Source organism: Pogoniulus pusillus, chromosome 6 (assembly GCF_015220805.1).
Source record: "Pogoniulus pusillus isolate bPogPus1 chromosome 6, bPogPus1.pri, whole genome shotgun sequence".
Lineage (NCBI taxonomy): Eukaryota > Metazoa > Chordata > Aves > Piciformes > Lybiidae > Pogoniulus > Pogoniulus pusillus.
The window spans coordinates 27,873,965-27,885,232 of NC_087269.1; the positions used below are offsets into that span (position 1 = coordinate 27,873,965).

General features: G+C 43.2%; 1 protein-coding gene across 1 annotated transcript; it reads left to right on the top strand.

The window, feature by feature from the left end:
• The first annotated feature begins 4 nt into the window (after positions 1-4).
• On the top strand, positions 5-11,005 carry ECD (ecdysoneless cell cycle regulator). Its single transcript, XM_064145024.1, has 13 exons — positions 5-241; positions 393-510; positions 702-789; positions 2,456-2,634; positions 3,372-3,564; positions 4,740-4,868; positions 5,321-5,446; positions 6,038-6,123; positions 6,861-6,967; positions 7,784-7,961; positions 9,243-9,310; positions 9,440-9,660; positions 10,289-11,005. The coding sequence occupies exons 1-13, from the start codon at positions 46-48 to the stop codon at positions 10,517-10,519; spliced, it is 1,920 nt and encodes a 639-aa protein (XP_064001094.1). The 5' UTR covers positions 5-45; the 3' UTR covers positions 10,520-11,005.
• The last annotated feature ends 263 nt before the right edge of the window (positions 11,006-11,268 follow it).

The window sequence follows — 11,268 nt, forward strand, 5'->3', positions numbered from 1 at the left end:
GGGCGGGCTCAGGCCGCGCCGCTCGGCCCCGCTCGCCCTGGCGCTATGGAGGGGCTGCGGCGGCCCGCGGCGGCGGAGGATACTGTGTACTACCGCCTGTTTGCCGCGGCGGCGGCGGGGCCGGGCGGCGAGGCGTTGCTGCGCCGCTGCGCTGAAGCGATCATAGTGCGGTTCGCGCCGCTCCTGGCCTCCTACATCTGGCAGCGGCAGCCCTTCGGCCTGCGCTACGTGCCGCCGCGGGGTGAGCCCCGGGGACTCGGCTGTGAGGCGCGGCGCGGCGGGCTGGAAGCGGCGGCGTGGGAGGGAGGCGCCCGGCGAGTGGGGGGCGGCGGCGTGTGAGGGAGGGGGCGGCGGGGCGCTCAGCCTCCTCTCCTTTCTCTGCTCCTGGGCAGGCGAAGCTCCGGCGCACATCGGCGGCAGCACGCTGTTCGGCGATAATGTGGAGGACGAGTGGTTCATCGTCTACCTTATCCGGGAGATCACCAGGGAGTTCCCGGGGCTGGCTGCCAGGTAGCGAGTGCCACCTCGCTGAGGTGGTCGTTTGGGGTAGGGGCTGAAAGGGCAGCGCCTTCTCTGAGGAAGGGCTGAGGGAATGTCGTGTCTTAAAAATCTTACAGATATGGAGCTTGCTATTAGTAACGAGGTGGTGTTGTGCTGTGTGTGCCTTTTCCCTGGTAAGAAACCGATTTCCCCTTGTCCAGGATCGATGACAACGATGGGGAATTTCTCCTAATAGAGGCAGCTGATTTTCTCCCGAAGTGGCTGAATCCTGAGAATAGCAACAACAGGGTGAGTGAAACTTCTGTGCCAACTAGCAGGTGGCTCCCCACGGCCTTTTACTTACCAGCTGGAGTTTTCCTCTTGCACTTCTATGTAGCCAAAGTCTCTTTGAGTGTCACCGAAAATCCAGAGTCCTTTGTAGCGAAGAAATTAGACTTGTTTAACTGCATGGTTTGTTCATCAGAGTTAGTTTTCATAGTGGTTTAATGAGCTGCTTCATGCTTGCCGTGGATGCTGAGTGAGAGTGGACACCTCTGATACTCGATTCCACTCTGTGTGCCCTTGCAGAATGCAGTGTTGAGTTAGTGTGTTCTGTAAGGATATCTGGAAATGATTACAGACATGAAGTGGTACATCAAGTGGTTGGTAGAAGGAAGAGAGAGAACGTTGTTAGGCATTCTTATACTAGTGGCAAAAATACAGAACCTTTAGCAAAAGTCATGGGACTCATTCAGCTAGACCTGACTCTTGCACACAAACCATTCTTTGTGAGTTGTTCCATACTGCAGAGCTGATGAAACTTTTTAAAACTTGATGCTCGTGGCAGTAGATGTGAAGGCAGTGAAGCTTTTGGATTATTGTTTGATCTGTAAAATCAGTAAATTTGGCCAGGCTTCCAAGTTTCTAGGCTATTGGAGTGCACAGAAAGCTTGAATGACATGGGAACTACATAATGTATTTTGGTGACTCTACAAGGAGACAGACTGGATCTTGTCATAGGTGAATTCATTGAGCAGATTCCTTCACCTGGAGTTTGCAGTCAGAAGACCTCACTGGGAATGATTGCTTGTAGTTATTTTCCTTCTTTTTGAAAGAACAGGTGGAGTGAGGGTGTTGATAATGTTACATCCAGTTCTTTTCTTATGATCAGAAACTAACAAATATCGTGTAGCACCTGAATGTTTTTAGTCCCTATCTTATTCTGCAGCATTTCAGTTACGGTGTGTGATTCTGCTGAAGCAAATCTCTGGCTGAAGAGAAACTTTGGGTATTACTGTTACTGAGGAAGTGAGATGTATTTGACCAAACTTGCTGCAATTTGGGGTTTATTAAACAGAGGGGTTTATTCACTGATTGGATAATCACAGAATGTTAGAGGTTGGAAGGGACCTTCAGGGATCATCAAGTCCAACCACCCTGCTAAAAGCCAGCAGACTACCTAGGGTAGTTTGCACAGGAACACGTCCAGGAGGGTCTTGAAAGTCTCCAGAGAATGAGACTTCACAACCTCGTTGGGCAGCCTGTTCCCATGTTCCATCACCCGCACTGTAAAGAAGTTTCTCCTCTTGTTGAAGTGGAACCTGTGTTCAAGTTTGTATCCATTGTTCCTCGTCTTATTACTTGTCTTATTGCACCAGCGACAAGAGATTGGCCCCATCCACTTGACACCCACCCCTCAGATATTTATAGACCTTGATCAGATCCCCTCTCAGTCTTCTCAAGATTAAACACCCTTAGGTTTCTCAGTCTTTCTTCATAGAGGAGATGCTCAAGTCCTCGACATCTGCACTTACCTCATCATCTATTTAAAAAATACAATTTCTGTTTCCTATATTTCTCTGTTTGTATTTCAGTATTCTCTGTGTTTAAATACATGCATTTGTGTATTAAACTGTGCATTGCTTGGTATGGGACTGTTCTTATCCTGCCTGATGAGCATGTAACTGTGTGCCAGGTGTTCTTTTACAAAGGAGAGCTGCACATCATCCCGCTGTCAGAGATAGATGAACAGGAATGTGACCTCTCTTCTGCCGGCCCGACAGTCTCGCAGGCGTTAACGCTGTTAACCACACGGTCTGAGGAGTGCCTGGCTGCAGAACCCATCAGAGCAGCAGTCTATAGACGCATCAGTGGGTATGTGGGACACATCAGTGGGTATGTGGGACGCATCAGTGGGTATGTGGGCATTTTGTTACTGGAGTCTGGGCTGTCTAGGATGCTTTCCTGTAACCAATCACTTTCCTGTTAGATGTGATAAAATTGCTTGCTTTTCAGAAACCACCAGCTACAAATCATTCTGTGGCATTCTTCTAAAGAAAGATGTTCATGTCCTCAAGGTTGTAGTGTTATCTGAGCACTCTGAAAGTGGTTCAGTTCTATGATGCCACACCTGACCATGTCAAGAGTCATCCTTCTTCTGCTGAAAAATCCCAAAGTTCTTTGAGGCTTTGTAAGCCCTTTGTGCAGGGAGAAAGGGGACTGCAGGCTGAAATGTAGAACAGAACTGATTTGGTCAGCATTGTACGTTACTTTTTTCAAGGATCTGGCAGCTTCAGCCTCATGACTTGTACATGGGGTGTGGTGAAGGATGCTGTAGAGCTGCACATGTTGATTGAGTTCACAAGTGATTCAGTTTACCAAAGTAGAGATTAATTTTTTATTAGCAATGTGTAATTTTTATACCTATATATATATATACACATGCATAAACACAGAGAAAAGGAGACATTTCAGGTGTTAGATTAGCTGAGTTTTTACTTTAGTCTAGAATAATCTTAAGGCACTTGGCCTCCTAAACAGCTTAATATGCAATTAGAAAGGAGCAGTTGGGGCTCTCAATGCACTTAACACCCTATGTTAACGTGATACAGGTATCCTGAGAAGATCCAAGCCTCGTTTCACCGAGCCCACTGCTACCTTCCAGCAGGCATTGTGGCAGTGCTGAGGCAGCGCCCGTCCCTGGTGGCTGCCGCAGTCCAGGCCTTTTACCTACGCGATCCCGTCGATCTGCGCGCCTGCCGTTGTTTCCGAACCTTCTCCCCGGAGCAGCGTGTGATGACCACAGTAAGTGAGCCTCCTGATGGCACTTGTAACTGGTGGATGTTCCATGATAAGTGGTGTCACAGAATTCTAGCGTGGTGAGAGTAGGAAGAGACCCCTGGAGATCATCCAGTTGATCGCCCACTGCAAAAGCAGGGTCACCCAGAGCAGATTGTCCAGGGTCACAGTGTCCAGGTAGGTTTGGAATCTCCAGAAAAGGAGACTCCACAGCCTCTCTGGGCAGCCTGCTTCAGGGCTTCAGCACCCTCATAGCAGGGAAGTTTTTCCTCCTATTCAGATGGAACCATCTGGGTTCCAGTTTGTGCCGGTTGTCCCTCATCCTGGCACTGGGCACCACTGGCTCCATGCTCTTGCCCTCCACCCTTTACCTGTTGCTCAGCATTGATTGGGTCCCCAGTCAGTCTGCTCTTCTCCAGACCAAACAGCCCGAGGTCTCTCAGCCTTTCCTTTTCACAGAGGCGTTCCAGTCCCTTCAGCATCTTTGTAGCCTCTGCTGGACTCCAGCAGTTCCCTATATATATAAGTATGTGGATTTAGTTCTTAAAACAGCATGCTTTGTGATTATTTTTTCCCTTTGTCACTAGACAAGGATTAAAAATTCCTTAGGGTAGTTGCTTTTCTGCCTTCAGATTGACATGGCTAGACTTTCAAGTGGCTGACACTAGGGTAAGCATTTCTGAAATCAGGAGCTACAGCTAATAGGTCCTTACACAGCTTTGTGAAAGTGATGTTATGAAGTATTTTATGAGCACTGCCCAAGCCGTGTTGTACCTGATACATCTTTATATCACAGTTATACCCCTAGACTCCGCACAATAAGATTTGGAGTCATGTTTTGGACTTCTAGACTGTTCCTGAGATCTCAACTTGTTTTTTATTAATGGAAAAGTGGTCTCACATTTTTCAAAATAACCTTGGTGATGTGAATACTGAGAGTTTTCTCTAACATCTTTAGACTGAATTAAATTCATGTTTATTTAAAGAGGTCAACGTGGAATATGCTTTGTAAGATCAGTAAAGCAAAATATCTTAGGCAAATATATCTAAGAAACCATCTCAGGTACTGTCTGCTATATGGGTACTTCAAAGCAAAATTTAGGTGGGACTGGTGGGAAGTTAATGTCTGTACACAACACAGTCACACTACAGTGAGTGTTCTTTTGTCCTGGCTTTTCCAGGTGACTTTCACCAAATGTTTGTATGCACAGCTGATGCAGCAGAAGTTTGTTCCGGATAGACGCAGTGGATACACACTGCCCGCCCCATCTCACCCTCAATACAAAGCCTATGAGCTGGGCATGAAACTGGTAATTATTTTTAATGCATTTTGTACTTAGTCTTTAATTTGCTTGCCAATGTCTGTCTGAGTAATGACTCTGCTTCTGAATTGTCTGCTTGCACAGAAAAATGTCAGCAAATCCGTTTTTCTGGGAACACGGTGCCACAGGAGTTTTCTTCTGTAGAACAGAGCAGTCTTGCACCTCCCAGGCTATAGAAACAGATAAAGCCTTCATGCTTATGTGAGGAGCAGCTGGTGCACTACAGATCTGTCTTCTAGACTAACTTTGCAAAGCTCCTCTACGTAGGCAAAGTGCTCCATTGCTGGAGAAGGATAGATTGCAACTTCCAAAGCAAGATACTGCTACCTGGCATGTAACTGGGTTTGCTATCTAATGATAGTCTGTTCTAGACAGAGTTATTTAAAAGTGCACTTAAATTTGTCACAGCTTGAATGCTTGTTCTTGCATCTCTCATACAGGCTCATGGCTTTGAAATTTTGTGCTCCAAATGCAGTAAAGTATCTCCTGATTCCAAGACAAATGTGCCTCATGGTCCCCTGTGGGAGAGATTCCTCAACAGCTTGAAGGAAAAAGAATATTTTAAGGTGAAGTTATGTGTGTGTTTTGTAAACATTTCAGTTTAAGTTCTTGAACTCAGGTAAATAGCCACAGCAGGGCAAGAAATCTAATGCTTCTGTCTATGAAAATAAATTGCTGTGTTGAAGGAGGTAAGTGGAGTTTGTTTCCCTTTGAAATGAATTAATTTCTTTTAGACATTAGAAAGGAAAAAAGCAGGATTTGGGGATGAATTATTTTATCTAAGGAAAGGGAAAATACAGTTAAAGAAGGAAACCATAATGTGGTGTGTAAGTATGACTGCTTTTTATGCAAATTAAGGACACCTTTAATTTGTGTGTCTCTAGAATTAAATCTTCTTAAAGATCTATATGTAACACCTTGGACCCACTCGGGCCCATGTAAGTGAAGCATGTCCAGAGAAGGGCCACAAGGATGCTCAGAGGGCTGGAGCAGCTCTGCTGTGACGACAGACTGAAAGAGTTGGGGCTGTGCAGTCTTGAGAAGAGGAGGCTCCAAGGTGACCTGTGGCAAAGAGGCAGTTAGGAAGCCTGACTATGAGAAGGAAGGGAAGGAAGAGCTGTTTAAATTCCTACTACTATGTGCTTTACATTCAACAGGGCCAGCTGGAAGGATCTGCTAAGTACCTGGAACTGTTGCATATGGCAGAAGATTACTTCCAGCAGTCTGTTACCAAGGCAGAAAGGTAAGAGCTACTTGAAATTCATACGCTACCTACAAGGACTCTAACTTGCCTGTTTTAACACTTGTTAACCAACAACAGACCTCTTTTCTCCATTGTACACTTGACATTGGTCCTATGGCTGGAACACAGAGTTACTAATTTCTCTAGGATACTCTCTTCTGGTAGAATTTATTGCTTGGCTAACTATTTATCTTGGTTCTATAAAACACTAAGCTATTCCAAGAGGGTTAAGAGGTGACTGAAAAACAAAGTGTTTAAAAGTTTCATTGAAAAGCAGTCCCAGTGAATAGTAAATATGGAGTAATCTGTCTCCTTTGCTCAAGCCAGGCAGCTGGCTGTAGAGTTCTATTCAAAATCAAATCCAAAACATTGAATCATTACAAAAATATCTGATAATTTGCCAGCTCATATCTTGACTGTTAGTTGCTCACATTTCCAGCCTGGCAATCCCAATGTTTACCAAGACAAAATAAATGTGAAGAAAAAAGCCCATGAGAAATGGACTTTGGAGCCATCAAAAAGGAATTGCAGTCATTGTCTGTGACTTCCTTTGGCTAATACTCACAGTGGTATTTTGGTGCTTCCCCTACATTCACATACCTTTTTGACCTATTTGCGTAGACGGAATAATGAGGAATTTGAGAGAAAAGCTTCATAAGGAGAGTGTGATGCCATTGACATTGTAATGGTAATAAAAATCCACTTCAGTAGCCTGATTGGTTTTTTTTTCCTTCTAGCTCTGCTGAAGTGAGCCCAGGTGATGAAATCTTGACATTACTAGAGACAACAACTATTGATTTGAAGGAACTGGAGAGAGATGCAGCCTGTCTTCCTCCAGAGGATGGTGAGCTGGATGGGAGGGCAGATTATTACTCTCACAAACTATTATTTGGCAGGGCAGTGGGTTAACATTCCCAGCTCTCTACCAGTTTGTGTCTGCTTGTTTCTCTCCTGTGACTACCAAGGGTGTTACTCATGGGCTCTCACTTAAGGTAGTTCATTTGTGTAAGCCAGCAAGGTTGGGGCTGTGAATTGGCACGGTTCAGTCTCTGATTTGATACCACTAGATCAGTAACAGTCTGCACACTTACACCAGACCAATTACTTTGTGTCAAAATTCTACCAGACAAAAAGTATTTAAACTTTTCAAAATACTAAACCAGTTCTAGTACTGACAATACAGAGTTAATTAATCACTCTACTCTGATGGCCAGTATAAGACCAACATAAACTTTATGCTATTGGTTTCTTCCACTCCTCTGTTGTTGGTTGTTACCAGTGTGTTGTACAGGTCACACCTGTATCTCTGAATGATGCAGTAGTGCACAAATCAAACATTTGGTGTTGCTGATTGTAGTCAAAAGTTGGGTTAGTTACCCCTTCATAGTATAAGCCTTTTCTTCCAGCCTTATAAGGATTGCCTGTGACTAGAACAGTATCTGGTAGTTTTAAGCTGCCTATAAAGCAGAGTTCTAAAGTAGTAAAATGAAATTGGAACTCTTTTCAGCTTCTCACTGCCTGTGTTATTCAGTAGCAGGATGAAAACTTAGTAGTGCAGTAATAAGCTACAAAATGATAGCAGTGCTGTGAACCCTCTGCACTTGGCCTTGTAAGCTGGCAGACTTGTGCAGAACACCAAACGTGTCCAATGTTCTTTCAGATGACAGTTGGCTGAACATTACACCAGATGACCTAGATCAGCTGCTGAAGGAGGCAAGAAATGAGTCTCTTCCTTCCTCAAATGAGGAAGATCAGATATACGACCTGGAAGCAGTTGCTGAAAGCATGAAGGCTTTTGTATCCAAAGTCTCCACACATGAAGGAGCAGAAATGCCATGGTAATAGTCCTTTTAATTTTGGTGTAAAATGTTTTTTCCTCCTGTTGCAGCCCTTTAGTTCGTTCTGTAATGCAGAGAATTGAAATATGGAAGTGTTATGTTTAGCAGAGGCCTGAAACAAATCTGTTATTAGTGACTGTGTAGGGACCATTGTCACTGGTGCAGGTAAAAATGCTGAGAGCCGTGCTATTTTCCAGCACCCTTACATAGTTTGACTTTGTGGATTTTAACATTGTTTTAATCCTTTTAAAGTTGAAGGCTTCTTCTTGTTCCAAATCAAGTTCATCTATGCTGAAATGTTTCTGCCATGAAAGACTAACTATGCAGACTGCCAAGGTTTGTCTGATGAGGCTGCGCAGAAATAAAACTGCAGCTGAAGTTAAGGGAAGCTGTCTTCATGAGATAAGGCTGTTGATCTTTGTGGTACAGCTGTATTTAGATTTCCTGTAGATTAGTGGTTTTTACAGTACTGAAGTACTTGCTGTACACCTAGAGGCAGCAGAAAAGAATCACTGTGGGTCACTCTCATTGCTCCCAGCAGTGGAAGAAAAGATCTAGCTGGAGATGGCTACGTAGACAACAGCAGAATGCCACTAGATCAATTATGAGAGTTAAGAAAGTGTGGAAATGTTGTGTGGACAGGCTTTTAATTAAAAAAAAAAAAACAACAAACCAAAACTAACAAATAGTGAGGTAGTAGCATATGATCCAGGTTCTTTTTTATAGCTATAATATTGAGAAAATAATGCTGTGTGAATTGTCATGTCTAATCAATTTATGCTTGTAATGTTTTGATCCTTTTTAATTAGCTTTTAGTCTCAATGTCAGACTTGCACTGTATGTATTTTCAGTTATTTAAAAAACAAAAGACAACAACAAAAAGATAAAGCCACTGAGCCTTAAAAGAGAGGGGAACAAAGCCCCTTTTGTTCTTTCTAGGCAGGGCACCTCACAGATTTTCAGCTTTTTAAGTCTTTGTCCAGGGTATAACACCACCACTTTGTTGCAGAAGGATTCAGGCGTGCTTATTTTGGTTGTCTTCAGTTTTTATTTGACCATGACAAACAATTAAAATTGTTGGTCTGGCTTTCTTTTTCATGCCAGGAATTTCTCCACTTGATGTTTCATTCCTAATTCTTACAGGCCTCAGACTTCTGAACACCTCCAAGACCATCAGTTCACATGTCCCAGCCTCAAGCTTGAGAGAAATCATTCTGTGCCTGTTTCAGGCTTATGCAAACATAAAAGCTTTGCTTATTTAACAATACTTTTATATTTCAGGTCCTCTGATGAATCCCAGGTTACGTTTGATGTAGATTCCTTCACAAAAGCCCTAGACAGAATTTTAGGTGAGATTGCTTGTTCGTTTCTTTTGTCAGAATATCTCACGGTTGGTTGGCTTCCTGGGGTTTTCTGCTCATCTCAAGGGTTCTGTGCTGATTTGTTTGATCTCTGAACTGACACAAAATGATACACAGGGACAGACTCAGAAGAGCTGGATTCTGATGATCTGGATGAAGAGCAGGAGTTTGACTTCTCTGATGAGAATGATGAAGACTTAGATGCAGAAAATCAAGGGCAGGACCAGAAGGTATCACCGAATGAGCTTATAGGCAGCCTCAAGTCATATATGAAAGAGATGGATCGTGAACTGGCACATACCAATGTTGGTAAAAGTTTCACCACCCAAAAACAAGGGGTAAGTAGCCTTTCAGTTGTAGTTTGGAGCATGATAGGGAGTAGGACAGAGAAAAGATGCCAGAAATGGTCATTCTGAGTAATGAGATAAAAAATTCATAGAGTCAACCAGGTTGGAAGAGACCTCCAAGATCATCTAGTCCAACCTATCACCCAGCCCTGAATTCTATCTTCTGTTCATATACTAACTAGTTATTTAAAAACCCCGAATCCCAAGTGGAAACAAAATGTGCTGCAGTGGCACCTCAATAGATTTTCTTGAAGCGGGAATGTACCTGAGCTTTGACTTGCAGTTAGTTTCCAAAATGTAAGTAAAGCAATTTCAGTAGGAAGGCAGGCAGCTGCAGCTTGAGTCCCGTACTAGATTAATAGGAAACTGAGCCAGGGCTTGGTAACCCTCTCTGTTCTTCTCTTGGAACTTAATCTGTAGAATGGAAAGTGATGATTTTTAACTGGCATCAGCATTTGGTGACTAAATTCCTGCCTGTCAAGACATTGTGGAACATGCTGAACTTCGTTGGCTGCAGAAATGTTTCCTTGCTTCCTTTATGGTTTATGTTTTGGGTGGGTTGGTTTGTTTGTTTAACCCTATTTATACATTACAATAAAACTTTCTCTGTATACCACAGACAGGTTCTGTTAAAGCAACTACATCTCAAAGTGCTGGCCCTGATTCTGGAGCTGAAAATCCTGAGTTGACTCCAGTTGATGTGGATATGAACCTAGTAGCTAACCTGCTCGAATCCTACAGTGCTCAGTCTGGTCTGGCAGGACCCACCTCTAACATTTTGCAGAGCATGGGATTGTATTTACCTGAAAATGCAGATCACATTGGCTCTAATAAGACAGCAAAAGAATGAGAGACTGTCCTAGCTGAGAACACAGTGGCTGCTTGAGAAAGGAAGCACAGAAAGACTTGGCAGTATTTGGAAGAAGAGACAAAAAGTTTGGCTTTAAAGCATTTTTATATATTAGTTCTCTGTGACTTTAAAGGTGCTGAGTGAATTTACCTGCAAAATACATGTTTCTAAAGAGTTCTTTAGCCATGACTTGGTGGTTTCAGTATTTGGAAGGCAGTTCATGATCTGAAAATGCTCTGTCTTCAGGGGGAGTTGGAGGAACAGTGTCCTCCTGTGGATCTGGGAAAGCAGGTTAAATGCTCTGCAGACACTTAATGGCTTTTCCAAAAGTACAGTGCTTCATTGTAAAAACTTCTGATAATTCCTGTAAGAATCTGTTCTTTATTAAGCAGAAGAAATTGAAGAGAAATTGGACTGAATATGTAAATATTGGCTCTTAAGTATTTTTTTTAATGTGTTTAAATAAAAAGCAGAAATGCAGCTTGATTCCTGGAGATGTTTTCTTTGCTTTGAAGGTATGCGTAACTTCCTCAGTGCAGGATTGAAAGTTCTTGGAGTTAAAGCATTTTTCATCAGTGGGTATGTTTTTCATTCCATTATTGATGAATGTTGATATTGTGCCAGCAGTAGCTGTATATGAGCCCAGGCTGAACAGTTTGGGGTTGTTTTTTTTCAGTGCAGATGTAGCTAGAAGGCATTCAGTGTGTTGCTTTCACAGGGAATGAAAAACGTGAAAGGTTTAGTTTTAA

What these genes read in the sequence shown, in the direction of transcription:
- ECD (XM_064145024.1), top strand. Translation starts at nt 46, where the DNA reads ATGGAGGGGCTGCGGCGGCCCGCGGCGGCGGAGGATACTGTGTACTAC. An exon ending in CTGTCTTCCTCCAGAGGATG is followed by an intron (nt 6,968 to 7,783) that starts GTGAGCTGGATG and finishes ATGTTCTTTCAG; the next exon opens with ATGACAGTTGGCTGAACATT. An exon ending in GAAGGAGCAGAAATGCCATG is followed by an intron (nt 7,962 to 9,242) that starts GTAATAGTCCTT and finishes TTTATATTTCAG; the next exon opens with GTCCTCTGATGAATCCCAGG.